Source organism: Neopsephotus bourkii, unplaced genomic scaffold (assembly GCF_033783945.1).
Source record: "Neopsephotus bourkii isolate Nb327-2 ecotype Australia unplaced genomic scaffold, CSIRO-AGI_Nbou_v1 NB_1080, whole genome shotgun sequence".
In the NCBI taxonomy this organism is placed as follows: domain Eukaryota; kingdom Metazoa; phylum Chordata; class Aves; order Psittaciformes; family Psittacidae; genus Neopsephotus; species Neopsephotus bourkii.
This window is the reverse complement of record NW_026901568.1, coordinates 1,800,512-1,823,505: the sequence shown is the minus strand read 5'-3', so window position 1 is coordinate 1,823,505 and position 22,994 is coordinate 1,800,512. Positions and strand designations below refer to the sequence as shown.

At 45.1% G+C, this 22,994-nt stretch overlaps 1 protein-coding gene across 1 annotated transcript in view; it reads left to right on the top strand.

The window, feature by feature from the left end:
• The first annotated feature begins 1,208 nt into the window (after positions 1–1,208).
• The window catches only part of RYBP (RING1 and YY1 binding protein), a 43,034-nt gene continuing 21,248 nt past the window's right edge, over positions 1,209–22,994 (top strand). Inside the window, exons 1-2 of the mRNA XM_061362113.1 lie at positions 1,209–1,426; positions 2,342–2,467. Of these exons, the coding sequence (XP_061218097.1) occupies positions 1,395–1,426; positions 2,342–2,467 (158 nt within the window). The 5' untranslated portion in view covers positions 1,209–1,394. The remainder of the gene's footprint in view (positions 1,427–2,341; positions 2,468–22,994) is intronic.

The window sequence follows — 22,994 nt, the reverse complement described above, 5'->3', positions numbered from 1 at the left end:
GCAGCCCACTCTCAGGCACAGCCCTTGTGCAGCCCACAGACATCCCTCCTGCCTGTGCTGTTTCTTGCCTTGTGTTGAAGTTTGCTCTTCACTGGTGGGAGCTGTTAGCTTGGCTTAGTTACCAGTGAGAAACTGGGAAAGCATGGTGCAAAAACGTCTGCCCTGCAAGGCTTGTGTTCGTGCAGCTAGGAGTGGTGGAACCGATTTCTTCTGTCTTTACTCATCACTCACTACCCGTCCTTCCTCGGCTGTTCAGTGCTCCCATCTCCTCCTGCAGCTGCTGCTGTGGAACCAGCCCTGCTTGGAAAGAGGCTCAGCAAAGATAGCAGGGGCTCGTCCTTGGCACACTGACACCCAGCCCACCATGCCAGTGTTTCCACAGACCTCAAGAGCCAGGGGGGAAACTTGGGGCAGGACTGTCGTTTTCTGGGAAACACCACTTTTTGCAACCTCGGGAGTTTTGCAGAACCACGGCTTGTGCTTTCGGTGGAATTGAAAGATCATGGAGGGATTGACCTGGAAGACCTCGGCCGCTCTATATAAACGCCCTCGGCTCTGCTCGGGTTGGTGACCTGACCCAGAGCGTTAAGGCGATTCACAAAGGTGGCAGCCGAGGTTTCCGTGGCGGCACAGCGGCCCCGTGCCCGAGGAAAGGGCCCGGAGCAGGAGCTCGCTCCTGCGCGCCCAGCCCTGCCGGGTGACTGCGACCGCAGCGGCCCAGCGGGGCGAGGCAGGGGTTTGGCCGCCCAGCCCCGCACGGAGCGGGCCCGCGCGTCCCCCACCGGTACCTGCCGCCCCACCCGCGGGCAGGACGGGACCGCACGGCCGCGCGCTCCCCTGACGGGCTCCCACCCGCAGCAGGCCCCGGCGGCACCACCGGCTTCGGCCCCGCTGCCCCGGGGACGGGCAGGCGACTAGCCCTCTGAGAGGGAAGGGAGGGGAAAGGAAGGGGCCACCCGCCACCGCCGGCTGAGAGGAGCCAGCCCTCCCGCTGCGACAGGGTCCCCCTGCGGGGGGGCAGCCCCTGCGGCGCTGAGGAGAACGAGGGCGGGAGGCGGCCCGAAGGGGCTCCTGGCCGGGGGCGGCGCGGCGCGGGGGGCGCTCCCCGCTCTCCTCCCCGCCGGGGCTGGCGGCGGGGCCGCCCCCATTGGCCGCGGCGCGGCGGTGAGCTCCGCCCGCCGGAGCGGCGCGGCGCGGGGAGGGAGAGAAGGGAGGAGGAGGAGGGAGGGCGCCGGGCTGCGCTGTGCTGCTAGTCTGGAGCGGAGCCTGGCAGCGGCAGGAGCGGCGGCGCGGGGGTGAGGAGCAGCCGGAGCCTGCTGGACGGAGGCAGCCCCGTCCCCCTCCCCTCCCCCTCGCCTCTTTCTTTGTGCGCAGGGCAGGGGCGGCCCCGATCCATGGTCATGGGCGACAAGAAGAGCCCGACCAGGTGAGCGGGGGCGCGGGGGGCGCGGGGAGAGGCACCTAAGATGGAGGGAGCGCGGAGGGGCCGCCCCTGCCTGCTCCGCACCCTGCCCCAGCGGCGACGGCGGGCCCGGCCCGGCTCGGCGCTGGCGCGGCGGGAGGGGATGGCGGTGGGTAGGCCCCTGCCTGGCAGTTCCGTGCGTGTGCTCCGCCGCGGGGGGGGGACAAGGGGGGGCGGCGAGGGGCTCCTAAGATGGAGGGAACGCTGGGAGGGGGGCGGCGAAGCCCGCGCCAGCCGGGCAGGTACGCGGGGGGTCGGGGCGGAGGGGGGGCTGCAGGCGGGGAGGGAGCGAAGGAGGCTCCTAAGATGGAGGGAGCGTGGAAGGGCAGCGGGAGGAGCAGTGCCGGTGTTTCCCTGCCTGCCGCCGGTGCCAGGGCTGGTCTGGTGCGAGAGCAGCCATGGCGGCTCCGCTCGCTCGCACTCCCGCTCCGCGCACTCGCTGCTCCCAGACAAAGGGAGGTTTAACAAGGTGGAGGAGGGAACGCGCCTCCCAGCCTTCAAACTCTCCCACCCTCTCTTCGAGGGGAGGGGGGCGGCCCCCGCCGTTGTGTGGGGGGCGCAGGGGGACGCGCCCGGCCCGGCTGGGTTCGGCCCGGCCCGGCTGGGCCCTCCCGCGGCGCGGGGCCGGGGGCGGAGCGCGGGGCCGCACCGCACCTCTCCGGGCGCCGGCTCCGGTAGGTGTTTGTCGGCAGTTCCCGGGCGCGGGGCGGGGGAGCGGCGGTGAGAGCAGGCGCTGGGTTTCGGGGCTCTGTAACATGGTTTCTCATGTGTGTGTTTTCTTTCTCTCCTCCTCCTCTCCCTCCTCCCTCCGCCGCCTCTCTCCTCCTCCCCAAACACACACGTACTCACACGCTTCCCCTCTCCCTCCCCCTCCTCAAGGCCGAAAAGGCAAGCCAAACCTGCAGCCGACGAAGGCTTTTGGGATTGTAGCGTGTGCACCTTCAGGAACAGCGCCGAAGCCTTCAAGTGCAGTATCTGCGATGTCAGGAAAGGCACCTCCACAAGGTACGTCCGCACCTTCCGACGCGGCTTTTGCTCCATGCTGGGCTGCGCCGACTTGTTGATTTTTTTTCCCCGTGTTCCCTGGATAGCGGCTGATTGCATCCCCCCTTTCCCCGCTACAGCCCCTTCTGTCCCCGTTCAAAAGCTTGTGGATCTTAAAAATTCTCTTTCAAGCATTTAATTGGAGCTTGAAGACATGTTCTGTGGATGTGTCAGCGACCTGAATCGTTTTGTTGTTCTGTGCGTTTTTTGTTGCTTATGTACTGAGGATGTTGTGGAGATCCTCAGCCAGCCAAAAACATTCTGACCGTGGTTTGGGGCACATGGTCTTCTATGGTCTGGGTGGAGATTTACCTGTGTTTTCTACAGGAGTAGAAACGATTGAGGATTAGGGGATGAGAAAGGAAACGGCTGATGCCATGAGAACAACAACTCCCTTCCCGAGATGTTGATCTCTCAGTGTCTTTTGTCATCTGAAAGGGATCGGCTTTATGCTTGGTGTGGGAATGGTGCGGATTTCTGAAAGCTTTAGCTGCTGGGTCTCTCTGATTGCCTTGCACTGGGTAACCGTGGAAGTCTTTGTGAGATGGTGAAGCTGGTGTACAGTAATTTAATTAATTTAATCTAAATACCCCCCCCCCCCGCCCAAACTTGCACTCTCCCAGTTAATGGGTTCAGAAAGTTAGCCCTGGAAATACCAGTTGGCGCTAAAATAGGCATGTGGTGCTCTGCTTATTCTTTCTTTTTCTGTTTTGTTCTACTTTTATTGACTTCTGATTTTGCTCTTGTTGTACCTTGTATATTTGAATTCCGTTGCTCTGCCAAGGAAGTAGTCTTTTCCATTGTGAAAGGCATCATTTTCCTCCTTTGAGTGCAGTGGCATATTGAGATGCTCTCATCAGCAGGCTGTTTGCATGACTTAGCTGTCTTGATTCGACTGACAAAGGAGGTGAAAGCGTGTTTGGTTGGTTATTGTTCACACTGTGCTTTAGACAATGTGAAGTGCCTGCATTGTTAATGGAGAGCATGCTTTTGGGCCACTGAAACTCTCGAGTTACAGCAACAGAGAGCACTGTAGCCCTTTACTGTATGTTTTTAGGATGCATGTTGGTTACAAGTATCTCTACTTTTTACAAAATAAACAGAGATCTTGAACTTAAGCATTTTAAATACCATAGTTGTAGCATCGAATAAGGTAGAGCTTTTGGGACAGTAGTGTTCTGTATGCACCTAGAGCTGATTCTCACTTGTTTTGTTCAGTATTGTTGTCATGCAACTAAGCCTTCACAGCACGCTTGATTTCTGTGGGTTTCTGTTTCTTTGGCTTCCCTGTGTGCTCAGGTGAAACACATTGATCCTGCAGTTGCCTGGTCTTTAACTGTGTGTGCTACTACAGCACGTAGCCTTGCAGTCACGGGGAGCTCTCGCAGCGTGGCATCAAGCATGTGCATGGGTGTTTGTAGGAGAGCCTTAATGAGATGTAGGAGCCCATATGGGTTGTATCTTGTAGCAGATTCAGTCATTTTCATTTGGCCACCATGCTGATGTTCATTTTGAGAGCTTTTTTGAGCAGCTTTCTCTCCTGTGCCATTACTTTTTTTTTAATAGTAATTTTCAAACTGTTTGTTGAGGTAGTAGGATGTTTTATCTGCAAAGGGCTATTAAGAGGGATAGCAGTTGATGATTTCAGGTTAAGAGCCTTACTTGCAGATGTGATCCTTGGGTCTAGAACATTGTACTTCTCTTTAGCTTTTAATGGACCCTTATGAATAGCTTCTAATTTTAATTCATTTAATTCATCAGCTTTCTATTCATATTTGCCGCTTTTTAAATTGCTGTTGTTTGGAGAATTCGAGAAAGTATTTAAAATATTCAATGGACCATCATGTTGTCGTGCATATTTGTATGACTTATGAATAAATATAACTGAAAGCAGGAGTGATTGAGCATTGTGAGGGAGTGTCGTGTATTGAGAAGACCTGGAAGGTCAGAGTTCTTTGTGGTATCTATTGCTCTTAGTGGTACAGTATGTGACGTACAAGTCGGTGTTGGGGAAATTCGTCAGAATTTTTTAGCTAAATGACTGATGTAAAGACACTTAACGAGTTATGATTGATAATTTATTACTTGAAATACAAGGTGTCTGATGAGCTTGACTTTTAAGTTGCAGTTTGACAAATTGATGACACTTTTCCACATTTAAAAGCTGTGCTTCATTAAGGCTTACTTGAGTAACACTTATCAGAAATCTATCAAACTTCCTCTTTAGAAAGCTCAGCAAAGTAGTGAAAGACACAGACATGGTGGGGCAACCGGTTTTCATCAAATTACTGTGTGCAATTACAGTATGCCCAGTTTTTTATTAAGATCTGGTATGACCTACTCCCCCCACCCCTCCACTGTGAAGCCATTTATTTGCTGTAGAATTTCCTTTGGCTGATAAATATTCTCCGATTTGAGAACTAGTTAGGATGTTGGCTAATTCACACTGTGTATATTTTTTCAGACTTGATTTAATCTGTTGGTGTGTAGGAGGGTTGGCTGGCAGCAGTTAGAAGTTTTACTTTGTCAGATCCAACTATCCTCTTTCCCTAGGATCTCATAAAGAAGCTTCAAACACATGAGCTTTAGAGTTGACCTGCCAAGTCAAAATCACTATAGATGTTAAACAGTTAAATTGCACCTGAATACTTTTTCAAAGGGCTGTTTATAAATACTTCAGTTTGCTTTTAAATAAAAATTAGGTCAATTCTATCTCAAGAGAATTGGGAGTTGTGGTGCAAAGATTACATTAAACCTGTAGTACTTGTTGAATACTGGGTTTGTTACAATATGTCACTTAACTCCCTTTCCTCAACTTTATTCTTGCAATTCTATGGTTAAACTTTATCACACTCTCTTTAGGGAAGTATGTTGAACTTTTCTGTGGTTTTCCTTTAGTGGGGATTATGGCAAAGATACAAGCTGTGTTCAACACAACATTCAGTTGGGCAAGAAAGGTGATGTAACTGGCTAGCCTGGGAGTGAGCAATGGTGATGTGCTTGCTAGACTGTACAGTACTCTTATTCTTTCCCGAAGTTTTTTGTGTTGGTGTAACAGTGCAGGGAACTGATGCTGGCCACCACTTCCACTTGAGTCCTGCAGCTCTTCTGGTGGTTTGCTCTCATGTGGCCCTACCAGCTCCTGCACACAGGAGAAGGCTTTAATTAAAACTTTTACCAGGAAGTTTGCTTCAGACGCGTGTTCCTTCCAATATCCATTACGTCTTCAAACACGGAAGGAAAGTTTACTTTGGATTTCCTAGGAATGTGAGGGCAGAATTTGGCCTCGTATTTCTGGTTACCGGGAGCTGCATATTCATATCTGAGTGCAGGAGATGGCTCCCTGTTTTCATTTGTTTTCTTTTTCAGTGGTATTCTTGCTTCTCTTTCCCTTTGGTTCTCCAGTGGTTTGCATACGTTGTGTTCCTGTACACCTTGTAGCTTCCTCTCTTCTCCCAGGCACAGCCATGCAGAGTGTTTCTGCATGGGGTTGCTTTCAGACATCATTGTGAAGAAGAATATTTTCCCCTCCCTCTTGATTTCACAGGCAGTTTCTATTACCTGACGCTTTCCTTCTGGATAGATGGCAAGCAGTGTGATGTGGTGGAGCTTCTGTGATGTTAATTTTTCTCTGACTTTAGGATAAGTTTTTCTTGTCTGAACTTCACATCCTCTATCATGAATGTGCCTTGATTACAGAGAAATGCACTAAAAAAATGTCAGTGGGAGATGTGAGAGGAACAACTGGACATCTGATGTGCAAATTAACAAAACAGTGGGATGCTGCAGCCCAAAATTAACAAGGTGTAGCATGTATATCCTCTGCAAGGCATGCACTTAATAAGCACTTTTGTTGTATTTGTTGCTAATACCTGTATGCTTAAAGTGCGTGGTTTGGAGTTTGGATCAAGTGATTTTGAGCGTAGGTTTCATTGTGGAGTGCTCATGGAGCATATGTCAGTAGTGCTTCACTCTTTTGCTGCCCTTATTTTTGAAGGTAGGCAGAGCTGAAACTATTCATCATAATTAAAAAATGTATTTTTCTCTTGTGTGGAATAGGTGTCTCAGGTGTTGTTCTCCTTCAGTTCTCCAGAAAGTTTCTTTGCATGTTTGAAGGACACAAGCTAGCACCTTGAAGGATGTAAACTACTCTCCATTGAAAAAGTATCCTCTTGTTCTGCATCCAGGCTGGGCTGACCAGAATAGACACCAGATAGTCCTGCTCTTCCTAGAATGACAAATCAGGCTCCTGATCTCTGTACAACTAATATATGCGCTGCTGATTTGCCGTGTATTTGCAGGACTGTTCTAAAAACGTGTAGCTGTGGTGTAGGTTGAAAGCAAAGTGGTTTCATTCAGTTCTTTCAAGTTGGATAGCTTTCACCTGCATTCAGCAGGGGGATTGTTATTCAGCATCGTAGCTGGCCTTTAAGTGGGTTATTTTCTATAAAAATGGAGTATGTGACTCATCTGGAGAAAGCTGTTGTGGAGGGGACATTGGTGACTTTACTCTGGGATATGTTTTACTAATTGGCCATTCATACCTGTGTTTAAATCATCCTTATTTTTCCCATTGATCGCTGAAGTTAAATAGCTCTTGGATCAGGTGGAGTAAAATGTTGTCTGTCCCAGCCTGGAGCTGTGCCAGTGCTCCATGGAGCCATCCACATCCTGAGGATGTGTTCCCTTCGGTGATGGATGGGAACAGCATATTTCTGCCTAGATAGTTCAGAGTGCTAGAATACATGATACCTGTATGCAAAATGTTTGCCCACATACAAGTAGTTCTTGAGACCTCTTTTGTCTCATACCAGCACTCCCTAAAAGTAAATTACCTGTTGCAGTCTGAATCTGTAGATGAAGGAGTACTTTTGTTGGGCAAACCTGGCAGGGCAAGAGGAACGTCTTGCAAATCCAACATTTTACAAGCAGACAACGCTGATGGTTCACAGCAAGCCCCGAATTCCATGACTGTGGTTTGACAATATACTAAATTTGACTTCATAACTTGTGTTGCTGGCACCCAGGTGTCTTGGCCATGTGGCTTAGAGTATTGATCCATTGACTAGATCAATATAAACTGACTGCTGGTAGAGATTCATGCTGTGCTTGCCTTTTAACTAGCATAGTCTGTGAGACTCCATCTGAGGAGATGAAGCTCTTCAGCTTCAGATCAGCTGTTACATGTCATCCTGATGCAAGCATTAGCCTGGCATAGGATCTGTGTCTTGTACTTTGGCTGTTTGAAAGAGAGTTGTGTCCTGATTTGCTCTTTGCTGGTGTTTGGCTCTGGTATTAATGATCTCATTACCATCACCCCAGGATTTCTCTTGGGTCTCAGCACCTCTGGGAAACCATTCTCAGCAGGGAGGATCCTCAGCATTAACATGCAGCACCAAGGCAATACTGCTTTGCTATGGTTGTCAGATTCGGGTACTTGAAATGCAGTAGGTGACACAGTAGGTATTGCGGTGGGTACTGTCACTCGCTTTGCTTCTAGCACATTGTGTTCCTGAAGGTCCTATAAAGAATAATGCCTCTACCTGTTAGGGTGCTTTATTATTAGGTTAAAAAGATCCTGGGGTAATGGTTGGACTTGATGATCTTAAAAGGTTTTTCCAACCTAGTTGATTCTATGTTTCTGTGATTTTTTTTTTTTTGTCAAATGGTAAAATCTTTAGCGTGGGTAAGGTGTGTTGTTATTTTTATGTAGATTACCCATTTGAGTTAAGTAATTGTGGGTGGTAGGGTTTAATATTAATCTTTGATTTCTCTTGGAGACTGTATAAAAATCTAACAGATAAGCTGTGACATGGAGCATGTTTATCACTGGTAATATGCAGTGTGGATATTATTCATATTTCTCTTCCTCCGTAGACTGCTTTTTTGGGAGATGGGAATCTAAACCAAAGTATGTATGTGCATGTAGGAGGAGAGGGCATGCAGCTTTCTATTATTGCTGTGACCAGACGTTATGGCCACTGGGATACTGACCCCTTGCTCTTGGCAGGTCCTTGTGGGGAACTGGTAGGCAGAGGAATGCAGAGTGACTTTTCTCTGAATGCCTTTCTTAATTGCCCTGATTGTTTCATGTTCCCATCAGCTGGCTGTGGAGGGGCTGCTGCCTTTGCAACGTGTTGTGGCTTTGTCTAGCAAGTAGAACCTTGCATGAAATGAAAATAAAGCATGCAGTGTTGCTTGGAGTAGTAGAGAGGAGGGAAGTGGTGGATGCAAAGCGTAGTTCTCTGGGGCCACCCATGGCTCCTGCCAAAATGCATGGGACCAAAGACTCATGAGGGATGGGGAGTCAAGAAATATGCTGTGGGCTAGATGGATTGTTTTGGCTGGCTACATCCAGCTTTTGTGCTGCAGCTTGGCCAGCCTGGCCATAACTCCAGGCTACTGATCATGAATCAGGTGTTCCTTGTACTCTGGCTGCTGCAAGGCCTGCTTTGCATTGGCAATGTGAATGAATGGCTTTGTTGTTGGTAGGCTCGCTGTGGTGCTGCTCCTTCCTGCTCCATTGGGCTTGAACACATCCTTTTCTGAGCAGACATGTCCTTCCAGGGTCCCTTGGTGAGAAACACCAGAGTTCATGGCACTTCTGGGGAGTCCTGTCGGCGTGCAGAGACACAGCAGCAGGGCAAGAGTGCTTGCAGAGTACTTGCTCCTGCGCTATAATTGTCCTTTATTATGTGCTTTTCTCCTTGTCTGTGCTTTTCTCCTTGTCTGTGTAATTCTTACAAGGAAACACACTGACCTATTTTGTGGGATTTTGGGTGGTTCTGTAGGTCAGTGGGTTCCAGTCCTGCAATGTAGGTCACTTGCGAGGTGTGCTGGAGTTTCGTAATGCAGAGTTCTGACCTGAAATAAGATTCATACAACCTCACTGTGACTGTGTCTGGCAGCTGTACTTGGTATCTCTTTTTGCAGTAGCCTCCTTCACAAGGTAAAAGGAAAACTCTGGACATTCACAGAGGGAAGGCGTCTTACAGGAGGGTTTGTATTTATTTAGAGTGTGCATGTTTCAGACTGGTAAGGGCAAATTATCGTTATTGCTACTTCAGTTTATTAAGGACATGGCAAAAAAAGCAGACCACAAATACTGAGTAACCTGTGCATGTTACCGTAAGCAGATGTCCAGCATTACACAATACTGTAGAAATAATATGGAAATACTTCCATTACATTTATGAAGTTCCTTTTATAGCTGACACATGCTAAATACGTACCTTTTTGTGCAGACAGATTTTCTTTACATCAACCAGAGCTCCTTTCACTTTTTCAGTACATCTGGAGGTCCAGCCAAATCTTTAACACTACTCTTCCCATAAGCCAGCTATTAATTAGGAACATGTTCTTTGTAGCAGATGCTAATTTGGTACATCAACAAATCACTGCCTGTTTAACATGGGAAAGATTGTAATTCTGAGTGGCTCAAATATAAACGAGAGGGCAAAGCATCACTTCTTTCTGCTGGCTTGATGAAGTTCTGTTTGAATGTTCAGTAACTCTGTATCTTCAGTTGGGTGAATCTGATTTCTAAAACCTGACAAAATAATAACAAACCCAAACCAAATTGGCTAAAGCTGGGCGTTGTTTTGGTGGTATTTTATTATTGAAATGCTGCCTGTGTTTCTGGCAGTTGAAAGTAACCCACAGCCAATATTCTGTTAAATACCACTGGAAATACATGCTAAGAGGGGGTTGCATGGATCTCAAGTAGGAATTGTGAAAACAGGAGACTTGATTTTGAGCCGTATGTGGCCTTATTTGAGATGCTGGTCTCCTGTAGTAACCCCCTATGGTACAAAGATCAAAGTACTAAAAATTTGTAATGATATTCTTCACTGCAGAAGCAACAGTCAAATTGATTTTCAACTTTGACTGATAAACATTTTGAAACATACATTTTATGGCAATTTGCTGAGAGCTGAAAGGTTCCATAGTTGGGTAAGTGTAGTTTTATATCATATGTTTTATGTCAGTTACTATATGGTGGTGCAAGCTTCCCTATTTACAATTTAGATAGGAATACGGACATGGCAACATGGATAGTGGGATTGAGTATACCCTTAGCAAGTTTGTTGAGGTGCCAAGCTTTGTGGTGTGGTTGACATGCTGGAGGGATGGGATGGGATCCAGAGAGACCTTGACAGGCTGGAGAGGTGGGCCAGCGCAGACCTCATGAAGGTCAGAAAGGCCAAGTGCAAAGTGTCCTGCACACGGTCAGGGCAGTATGAAGCACAAATAGAGGCTGAGCAGAGAACGGATTAAGAGCAGCCCTGAGGAAGAAGGACTTGGTTGATGAGAAGCTCAGCGTGACCCAGCAGTGTACACTTGCAGCCCAGAAACCATCTGTGTTAGGCTGCAACCAAAGGAGCGTGACCAGAAGACTGAGGGAGGAGATTCTCTCTGCTTCACTCTCCTGAGACCCCACTTGCAGTCTCGTGTCCAGCTCTGGGCCCCTGAAAATAAGGAGGATGTGGAGCTGTTAGAGCAAGTCCAAAGGAGGCTACAGAGGTGACAGACTGAAGGAGCTGGGGTTGTTCAGCCTGGAGAACAGTCTCCAGGGTGACCTTAGAGCAGCCTCAAGGTACCTGGAGGGCCTTCAAGAAATGTGGAGAGGGACTTTTTACAAGGTCCTGTAGTAACAGGACAAAGGGGAATGGCTTTAAACTGAAAGAGGGTTGATTTAGATCAGGTAATGAGAATAAATTAATTACTGTTTAGATGGTGAGTCACTGGGACAGGCTGCCCAGAGAAGTTGTGGCTGCCCCATCCCTGGCAGTGTTCAAGGACAGGTCGGACAGGGCTTGGTGCAACCTGCTCTAGTGGAAGGTGTCCCTGCCCATGGCAGGGGATTGGAACTGGATGAGCTTTAAGGTCCCTTCCAACCCAAAATGCTCTGTGATTCTATGTTCAGGAGTTCTAGAAACTTTAGTTTGGGGATCTTACCTTATTGGTTGTCTTTAAATAAAACGAAAGCAAAACAAGTTGGTTTTGAATTCTGTTTAGGGCTAAACAAAGAATAAAAGTTTAGAATGTTTTCTGAACCAGATTGTTCTTCAGGATTTTAAAGTTATGATGGATTGCTTGTAACATGCAGAGGTGCTAAGTGAGACAGAATATCTTTCCTGAGATAAAGCTGCCTCCTTCAGATCTATATTGTTGAGTACAGACATGAGACTGATCATAATCTGAAGTATTTTTCCTGAACTAAATGATTTTTATGCACATGGAACTACGTCCAGCTAATTCATGTGAAACTTCACATGGCTGAATTGGAGAGGTGGACAGAGGATGCAGAAGTACTAGGATTTGGTGACTTCAGTGATGTGAAGTTGCTCAGAACCTGGTGAGCATTGAGCGTGGGTTACCCCCTGTTACCAGTCCCAAATATGCAGCATTTTTTTAATGTTAAGGGGTACTTTTTTATTGAATAGGATTACTGCCTTTTTATTTTTTTAATCTACGTACTAAGTAAGTACATGGAACGATTTATATTTTCTTTTGCTTCTATTTCAGGTGTCAGTAGGGATAGTGTGATGTTGGTGTGGTTTGAGCCTGTGTAAAAGAGGCTGGAATTCAGCCTTTCGCAACTCAGCTAGCTAAATATTCTTGAGTTTACATTTTTTAATCTCTATGGTTGTATTTACTGTCCATGTTTTAACTTGATAAACACTTGCCATATACATAGATTTAATTCCCTTGTTTAATAAAAAAATTACAAAAACCATTTAGATTAGCAGAAGGACGTAGGTCTTACTTGTCCTGGTTGCACAAAGCATGCCATGTATGTTCAAGTTGTTGGAAATGTGTGCTTCTGCTGAAACATTTGGCTCCAATTATGTATGTTGGAGCTCTTATTCTGAAAGTGCTTTACTGTTTTTTCAGAAGTGGTACTGAGCACTTTCTCTTCCCGAGATGAGATTTCAGTAAGAGAAGGAAATACATTGATGGATGATGGCCCTGTGATGGAGTCAATCAGCCAGTGCAGTCATTTGTCTCCTGGGGATACAGGGTAGAGCACATCATTAGCAGAAGGGGAGGCTTTCCTCTGTAATGCTAATAGGGCGAGGGAGCTCTGGTTTGTGCCTGTTTGCTGCTGTTGCTCAGTTATTACAGGTGTCTTATGGAGAAACAAACCAGTTTTCGTTTGTTATCTGTAACAGTTGTGGGTGTGGATCAATTTAACAAAAATATTTAAGGAGCTCTAGGAAATGCTTCCAATATAGCCTAGTACACCAGTTTGTAAACGTGTATCCCATAAAATTGCTTGTCATAAAAACAGTGAATTACTTTGGGGGAATTGTGTGTTTTATTGTTTTTACACACAAGTAGCTTGACTTGTGTAGGAAAGACTGGCAGCTGCCCAGTGCCAGTGTGGGATTCAAAGGATGGTGTGTCTTAATCAGAGGAGTGTGGAAAGTGAAGCCAGTGTGTTGCAGAAGTTACTCTTAATAGCATCTAATGGCGCTGGGTTTCTGTCAAAGCAAAAGGGAAAGCACATGGCAGTGATGGTGGGTGGCTTGTCTGAGGCATGGCTGGGTGATGTGCTCTGACATGGCAGCAGTTAAAGGTAGCTTGGTGTGCTCATCCAAGGTGGCGGTGGGCATCATCCAGCTTTGCTCAGGGAGAATGAGTTAACCTGCAAGTGGCTGTTCCCTCGATGGCTGCTTTCCTCCTCCCTGGGCTCTTGCCTCTCTGTGGAGATGGTGTTGCAGTGGTCCCATTGGGAATGAGCATGGGCCTGGTGGTGGGCAAGAGCACTCCTGTTACAGGATACAGGACTGCAAACTTTGTGTAAGCAGTATCTCAGTGTCCAGAGATGGTTAATTCCCATGTGACACACAATGAAACTATAAATATTGGCAGAGAAGTGTTACTCTGCGTGGCTGGTGGGTATTTCTGTATAGTCACCAGTGCTGTGAGCTGGGGCTGCGTCACTGCTGGGTGTGGGGACTTTCCCTCCCTCCACCCTTTTAACTTGCTGTAACTCAAGGACTGCGTGTGGTGAGGTTACTCGCATGCATAGGTTTACCTGTCTGTAAAGCAAATGTAGCAACAAGTCTCTACCACATATGGCTTATAGGAACAAATCATTGGAAAACACTTTGAAGTTCTGAAATGTCTTCTCAAAAACTGGACATGAAGTCAGATTTAAAACAGTGTTCATCTTCTTTTCTCTGAACTGTATATAAAATCACTTAAGAGCAAGAGCAGCAAGAAAGCAAATGATAATAACTGCTGGTAAAGTGTGGGGAGTAGACTTTGTGCATGTCATTTCACTGTCATGTACAGCGATGTGTTTGCTCCTAAAGCGCCAGAGGAATTCAGAGCTGTGTGCTGTATGGGTACTAAAGGCATGGGATTGCTAAGAGTTGCACAATTTTATGTGGGCTAGCAGAGTAGGGAACATGTTTAACCATGGGTGTGGGAATACAGTACTCTGGCAGCAATTAAAAGTCATTAATTAGAAGTACTTATTACCGGAAGTGACTCAAGTTAGTTGTAAGTTACTTAACTTCTGAGGTCAAGAAGATGTAATGCATCTGAGACAGACATTGTTAGTGTCCATAGGACTGCGGGGCTGTCCACAGGGATGGTCTGTAATACCAGAGCTCTAACTGAAATTTGGGGTTCATTAAATGACTTATTGACAGTGACAGTTTCACAGCACCTCTGCATGCTGGGATCACACATTTGTGTTCAGAAGTTTAGACCCATGAAGGGTTTGTTGAGGCTCCTTGGGAGCATTGGCTGGGAACGTACAGTTGTGTGCTGAAATTTACACTGTTCTGTTCAGAGTTACTATTATTCAACCAGCAAAGATGTGATAGTGAAAGATGTATCGTAAACAAAAGCTTTCCTGTCATATGAGGATGATGACATTTTTTTTCCAATCACAAATTAACCAGTTGATAGAAAAATCAACAATGGACAGAGTGGTTGGAACATCATGCCTTTGAGGTGCATACCTCCTCTGTAAGTGCTTGGGAGATCACACCTTCATGTTCAGACTGTGCATTTATAAAGATGTGAGGACAGTCTCACCACTTGTGCCTGGAGAGGCATTACTTTTTTCCAGCAACCAGGCACATTGAGTAAGTAATGGAAAAAGCTCTGTAATACGGTACCTGTTACAGTTCTGTGCCAGTTCTCAGGGTTTTCCAAATGTGCAGGAAGAGTGAGGGGTGACACCTGGCAGTAGTTGGGTTTTATTTACAGCTCTTGAGTTTTTCCCCCTCTTGCCATTTTGTTTTTGCGTTGTAAGCCAGACTGACTTTCCCACTGGCACTCTGAATTCAAAGCTATGGAATTGCATAGTTATGTACTACACTTACTTGTTTTTAAAAGCTTGTCACAAGCATGAATGGTGTGTTGTTTTTTTTCTTCCCATGAAGGCATATAATGTAAGGAACAGGTTTACTTAGTCATGGGTGTGGGAATATAGATGCCGTGCTAAGAAATCAGTTTAATAACAGTTGGTTGCTTTATTTCAGTGTGCTAGCATTTGCAAATCTGTCTTGGTTCGACACATAGCTGATACTTGTGGAGAGTGTGACCTTTTTGTTACTTGCATTGATTTTTCCCAATGGTGTCCAGAGTTCTCAGAAGTCAGTGCAGCACTTTGTTGTCAGCTGAAAGGGCTGGATCAGGCCTCCAAGACTGATGCATTGAGAAGAAAGGGAGTAAGTTGACATGAAACTGAACACAGTCATCTGTGATCTTGTGTTGTTCCAAGACTGCTTTTTTCCTAACGAGATGTTTTTAATAGATAAGAAAGAATTGAGAAATAAGTTGTATTGTATGAAGTCCTAAATGAGACTCAGGGGAAGAACTTGCTGTATGTCTGTGGAAGCAAAGGACTCCTCAGACAGCTTGTTGCTCTTGATTGTCCTGGAGCCTCTGAGGTTTGAACAGGGGCTGAGGCTGGTAAAACTTTGGATCCGGAGTTGGATCACTGATGGTGACCTTAAGTATCATTTAAGCAGAAACAAAGAAAACACCCAGAAAGCCCAACATATTTGCCAAATTTTTTAGGGCTGTTTTTTAGGGCTGTAGTTCTCAATAAGTCTCATCTGTTCTAAAGTTTAGCCTTTGTACTGACAACTGTATAAAGTTCTTGGGTTTGATGTTGGTGTACAAATACGCTAGTCCTCATATACTGATGTGCTCAAAAAGATTATATTCCTTGTCTGAGAAGCTGTGTCCATGCCTTTGTTTATATAGCCAGCAGATTAGTAGCAGGTAACAGGGGTTGATTATCAGCACCTTGCTGCTTTTCCTCCATGCTCTAGTTCAGGGTGTTATCATTAGCAGCTTTTAAAGCAAAGTTCCTCCTGGAATAATTTCTGGCTCCAGGCAGAAAAAGTTTTCTTACCAGTTTTGAACCACTGGGTCTATTGTGTTTTTTGAAATTCTATTCATCACTTCACAAAAATGTTTCATGTAGCAAGTACGTCTTGCTTCATGCATAGCCTGAAGAATACCCTGGGGATAGGGAGACATAAATGTTTAATTGGGCTGCTCTGTGTGTAGCTTGTATCATGTTGAGTATACGGAAAGAGCTGATTTTATTTAGTGTCTTACTGTAACAATTCTGTGATTCTTAAGCTGTGCATTTAGTAAAATTTGATGTGGTGGTAAGCAAGACATGCAAATGTGTTTTGACTTAAGCTTTTAATTTGTAAGCAAAGATGTTGTAGATCTCTCACCTTTCAAATGTTTGGTAATCATGCTAACTGAAGTCTTAGAACGAAAACAACATCCAATTGGGAAGAAAAAACTATGTGATTAACACTTACAAATAGTTAATAACTATTTTTATATTTCATTAGATTTGTGAAAAAACATGTCTCAGTGGTTGTTAACAGAAATGGCAAATATCTGAGTAATGTATCAACGTTGTTTTAGTTAAGAATACATTGATATTTTCATAAAAATTCACTTTTGACATCCAGCTCTTAAGCTAAAAACAAATGTCAAACGTAGCTTTTGTACTCCAGGAAAACATACTTTTCTGCTCAAAAGATGCACCAAAAGCAATCTCATGAAAATCAATTAGAATAATAAGAGTACAGCCATTGCAAAATATTACAATAGTTAAGTAATTAACCCACTGCATGACTTAGCAAGAGGGATAAATAATGCATGTAGAATTGTGTTGGAGCTTGCAAGGAAGATGCATGCTAGCAGAGTTGGATGGGAAGGGCAAAGGCAGAGCCCTGTCTGAGGAAGGGGTCTGCTGGGTCTGGTGTGTGATGACTGAAACCTTTTGGTATTTGTGATAATGAAGATGCGAGAGGGACCCAATTTTCTGTTTTCTTACAATCTCAAGACGGCTTTTGGGAAAAAAATCTTCCTTTGCTGTGTTAGCACGATGTGATTCCATTGGCTTCTTGGAGCCACCCAGCCTGTCCTAGGTGGGTGGATGTTGGGCTTTGGGGTGTGAGCACAGCCAGCCATTGAGGGGGTCACCTTTTGGAGTAGTGGAGCAAGCACACAGCTGGGGTCCAGCTGTGCTGCTGGAAGGGTGGGAGAGCCCTGAGATAGTGCTGCATTGGGGTGCTGATCCGAGCAGCTTGCTGCCTTGCTGGCACACCACTCTTAATTTCACTGTATTTTAACCATTCTGTTTCACCATTCTGTATGCCTGGGCTGCTCCTTACCAGCTGTTCATGGGTCTGAGAGAGCTGCTTAGTGCATTAACATGAGGCTTGGAATCCCATCGGCAGTGTGTCCCAGCCCTTGATTGAGCTGAGGCTCTGGTCAGCAGGACTGTTGCCTGTTTTTAAAGTGGACATACAAGGGGTTTGATTTTTTTTTTTTTTTTAATTTTCTTTTTTCCTTTCAGCTGTATCTGAATACTCCAAATCTGTCAGTTGCTGTCAAGAGGATTGTACTTTGGATTAGTGAGCTACTGGAAGCAGTTCGAATCATTGCAGTTAAAAGTGTGCTGAACAGCGGTGTGATTAATACTTATATAATATCACCAATGAGCTTAGGAAACTAGAATGTAACTTGGAAGGAAGCACAGCCCCATGCTGTCCTCTGTCACCTAAGGACCACCATGCATTTAAAGAATGATGCTTTCCTTCCTGGGACCATTATGGTCAGGGCAGGTTTATGGATGTCGTGTTGGTTCCATCACAAGGTGTGGAAGCACCTTTCAGCCCCTTTCCCCCTTCCACCTTTGTTTATCTCTTGTCTTTCTCACCAGGATCCAAGCACCTTCTCACCTTAGGCTTGTTGGAGCTATTATTTGCTTCTGCAATTGCAGAAGTCTTTAATTGCTGCATAATTATTGATGCTACATGAAATAACTCTACCTCATGAAGAAAATCCATGTTGTTGCATTTTTTAACAGAAATTTAAGGGAAATCACACAAGACCTTTCTGTTGTACGGTACTAGTAGAACTCTGTCAGCCCCACTTGTGTGTTTAGGGAAGCTGAAATGCTTACTGAGATTTCCAGAGTAGTTTCTGTTTTGTGACAAGCTCAAACCTGTCTAGAAAAACTGTCTCATTCAGCAAAGAAGCAGATGAGGCTGTGCACCTGAGACCTTCTGTCTTGTAGGTATTGAGCTGGAGGTGTAATGCTTTCAAGTTGTTTATATTAACTTCTGTGAATACCTTAAGCACACAGTAATCAAAATTCTGGGTGAGTTTGATTAAAAAAACTAATGTAACTATTATTCCCTTGGCTTCAGTTGTCTTAAATGCTTACACTCCAACATTAAAACCAATTCTAGGTGATGTGTAGATGTGGTGCTTATAGTGGTGACTTGGCAGTGTTAGGTTTATGATTGGACTTGATGATCTTAAAGGTCTTTTCCAACCTAAGTAATTCTATGAAAATGGGAGAATTACGCTGGTCCAGAACTTGGTATTTCAGTTTCTAAAAAGGTACCTTATCAAATGTATTGATTGGGGATTAATTAAAAAGTAATGCCTAAAAAGAGAAACTTTACATTAAAATGTGATACTACTGTTAAGCAAATGTAAGGCTGCCTCCCCTCCAGCTTTGTATCTACATTGCTTCCTGGAGTGTCAGTTTGCTCAGTGTTCACTGCCATTGACCTTGGATAATTAAGAGAAAAGTCTGCTGTTCTGAGGAGATAAATGCAGCTTATGTTTGGAACGTGGCAGATTAGCTCAGTTGTGAAAGTAATTGTATGTCTAGTTTCTGGCAAAATGCACGCTGCCTTTGAAAAACTTGATCTCTCTGGTTTGCTCCCTGATACCCAGTTGAGGCTGTTGGTGAAAATATCCCAGGACTCAGATAACTGAAACTTGCAGTGGACCTCTTCCATTGCCAATGAAAAATAATATAACTTAATACAGTTGTCTTACTGAATCACTTTTTCACTTTCTGCCTGTTTCCTGTGCAAATACAAGGCTGCAGTTGTGCAGTGAGTGGGGGTTTGAGATTCCTGGCTGGTGTGGTGACTGGAGCAGGGGTTGGTGCATGTGGACTTCCCTCTTTGAGAGAAGAGTTTGTGTCGGTGTTGGCTGACGAGAGCTGGAGCACACTGGGGCCACCAGCACTATGTGCTGGGGTCTGAGTGGAGAGGAGAGAAACCAGTGGAGGGGAAAGGCCAAATCACAGAAGCAACAAAAAATTGAAGAGAAGCAAAATTTTTTACAGGCCTGGCAAAGTTATTTGTCAGAATTGGAAGGTAGGGGCTGGTGGGCACTGGGGTCTGTTGCCAAATGCCCTTTTGTTTTCCTCAGTGCTGCCAGCTGGCCTTCATTTATTCTGGGTTTTCTCTCCATGGGTTACTTGGACCATTTGTGACTTTCATGCTTGTTTTAGTGTGGGGGCTGTTTTTTAAACATCTTTGTGGTGATCGCCTAGTTGCATGGTATTTTGATGGGCTTTTTTCCTAGGTTTTCCACATGAGATGTTCCACGACTGTTTTTGGGCTGGCAAAGTACCTCGGGCTGAAGATGGTTCATAAACGTGCATTTGGGTTTTTTTGGGGGGTGGGGTTGGGGTTTGGGTTTATTTACTGATCTAATAAAACCATCTTATGGCTAGATGCTACCCAAACCAAAGCACAGCTTTGTAAGTGTGACTGCATCCATGCTGTTTTGTGTTGTGTTGTATTTGTTTTTTTTTCTAGCTGGTGTGTCAACCTCTTTACCTTCTTTAGAGACAGTATTGTAGGAATATTTTGCATGTTTGCCACGTTGTCTTTTGTTGATATGCAGTAGGGCACTATTCCTGATAGGATCTTCAGGTGTTGATGCGATGTCAGTACTTAGCAGGAAGGTTTGGGATGGCATGTGGTTTTTACAGACTCTTCGCTTTAGAAGCCAAACCTGCAGCCTTGAAAATCTTTGGGATTTTGTGATCTTCCCCCCTACAAGGGTATTATTCAGTTGGGGAATTGCATAATACTTGTTATGCAAGTGGTCTCTCAGCCTCTGTGTCAGTGCATTATAGAATGGATTCATTTTCTTTTTAAATTCAGGCAGCAAGTGGCACAAAATAAATCCCACAACTGAGATGTTTTAATGAAGAGAGGTTTTAATGAAGGTTATATTCTGCAACAGAGGTTAAGGCAGAACTGAGCACAGCTCCAAGGAATGTTCACACCTGTTTCTACACAAAAATTCAATTCCCACCATACTTTTGATTGTGAGAAGTGGTGATTGAGTGGACAGATTGTGTTGTTGATAAAATCAACATAGGTCTATTAAATCAAAGTACATTTTTCCTGGAATATTTCTAGTAAACAGCATCTTGGGTGAAATCTATGCATACCTTGCTTTACAACATCTCATTTAAGGATTTACTGCTTACACTAGGTTCTAGGTCTTTGCGCACATGTCTGTACATGTCCTGAAATAGCTCATTTTGTAGACAGCTCTCCTTTTCCTCTGCAGGCCAGTGCATCATCTTGGTTTTGACTTTCCCTGAGAATCTTGTTTTTAAAAAAGCAGGAGTTGATTCAGTGGAGTATTGCTGGGGTTGGAGGACACTGAAGCCCTCATCCCCTCTGCACCTTGGCAGGCAGGATTGGTGAGGCTCAGACCCCACCGCCTTAAAATGCGCTGTGGCTGCTTCCCAGCATCAGGTACCTTACAGGTTTTGCATTCAGTTTTTAGCTGTGTGTCTTGAATATATGTGTTCAGATAGGGTTGTTTCATGTGGAATGTCTGAGTGGAAGAGTTACTCACTTGAACAAAAGAGGCTTAAAATGAAGCTGTTAATTGTCACAGCAGGTGACTTTTTCTCTGTGTGTTGTTGCCAACCCAAGAGTGCTTTAAACTCACATCCAAGTCATGAGAAGACCCATACCTCTTATCTCCACTTCCCTGAGTAAGGAAAGGAATCATTCAGTTATTCTCTGTAAGTAGTGTATTTCAGTGGGTAGGCAGGTGTTAGTCTTTTTCCACTGTCTTTAACTTTAGCAGGAGTGTTTGCCTACCAGTATTCTGCCATCACCTCTGTCCCCAGCCATCAGGAAGAATCCTTACCTGCTGAGACCTGTGTAGTGGGTGGGCTGCTCCTAACACTTGTGAAAGGGGGAGAGGTTCAGATAAGTAAAAAATCAGTCCAACTGATGTAAAGATGTCTTGTCCAGGTTGAAGGTATTTCAGAGATGAAGTGACTTCAATAACCTGTGGAGTGTTTAGTTGGTCCAGTTTGGTCCAGTTTTGCGTGGCTGCCCTGAAAGCAGGCTTGCAGGTCTGAGGGTCTGTTTCGTTAACTACATGGCTTACATTTTCTAGCAGAAACTGTTGAACTGAAAATTGCAGACCTTCATGACTCTAGTACTGTTGTTGCTGCTTTCTGTGAAATGAGATTACAGGTATTGCAGCATCAAAAGGTTTACTCATCACCAAGCACTTGTAACCCAGGCAAGTTTGTGCACCTGTGTATGGTGTGGAGGGTGTGTGCATATAGGATTAAAATAGTTTAACTGCACAGAGAACTTTGCTGGTCTGTAAAATTCTGACAAAAACTGTTACGAGAATGATTTTTTTTTTTTTTTCTCCTGCGAATGAACCAAAGGGGGGGGAGTAAATGACATAAAGTTCTTGCTGATACAAAAAAAAATCCCAAAACTATGAAAGAGGATTTTGTTGTTGGAGCCTGTCTTACGAAAGTGCCCCATAAGCGTGCCTGTGAAGCTGCTGTAGTGGTTGTATTGTTTTGAACTAGTGAAGAAATACTTTGTGAAAGGCCTGGGTATGGGTTTTGCAGTGGACACTGTGTGGGCATGATTTGTCTGCTGCTCGTTAATGGGCCAGCTTCATTAGACTTGATGATTCAAGTTTCTTTTTATAAGCTTATCAGGCATTTCATGCCACTACATGTCAGTCATTGAAATGGCAGTCTTCAGGAGAGAACATCTGTTTGAATTAAAAATCTGCTTTTCTGAGAAACACCTTCTCTTAGTGATTTCTTTTATCAGATACTTCGATGGGAGTCTCTTCCTTGTGATGCAGAAGGCAGAGGAGCACAGGATGCATATGCCCTCCTGCCAGTATGGTTCTTATTTCAGTCAATGCTGCATCCCTGACCATCAAGTCCTTGCAGCTTGTTTTGCCCTATGTGACAATAACGGTGTTGTTTTGCTGCATAAAACACAACCGTGAACTACAGCCTGCTGAGTGTTGGATGTACCCAGCCAGCTGCTGTGACTGCTCACCTGTACTCTGGCTACAGCCACCACAACTAGCGTCATTGGGAACAAACGCTTGCATAGTCTCTGCAGTGGTCACTGTAGGGCTTTGAAGGCCTGTCCCGATGTCAGATGTTGTATGCCAGCACTCAACTCTTAGCCACATAACAGTATCACAAGTTCTGCAGTGCTTTATGCACACTGCAGTCACGTACTTTTTTTTTTTGCTGGCAAGGTGTAGCTGAGATTAGGAGAACAATAAGACCTGATTTCACACCTTAATGCAAGCACAGTGTTCCTAAAGAAAGTAGAGCATGACTTGTGCTCTGTCGAAATGCCATCTGTCCCTGGAAATCCCTGTAGAGGAGCTCTACTGTTGATGTCAAAATTAGCATACTTTGTTTGCAAAGGATGTTCGGTATCCAAATTTCCTACTACAAATGTGTGTATAAAAGGTTCGTGTTTTACTCTTCCTTCAGCCCTCAGTAAGTCCTTTGCCTGCCTCAGGCAAAAGTAGTTCACTTGAAGTTGGTAGAACTGGTATCACTGAGGTTAAACTTCAGTGTACGGTGGATTGTCTGAAACACCACTGAAGTGCATTTGTCTGTAACCAGAGAAGTCTGATGTTTCCCAAGCATTTGGTCACCATACGAGCATCTCTGGGGAATGTCTGCAGCCTTTGCAGAAGGAGCAGACTTCCTTTCCAACCCGTGCTGGTTAACAGTTGTGTAAGTAGCATTTAAGCTACATGGAGCTTAGACTGTGTAACTTCATTGGCTTTTCCCTTTTTACCTTCATTACCTTCTTTCACCTTAATGTGACACTTGGGGAAATAGGATTTTTTT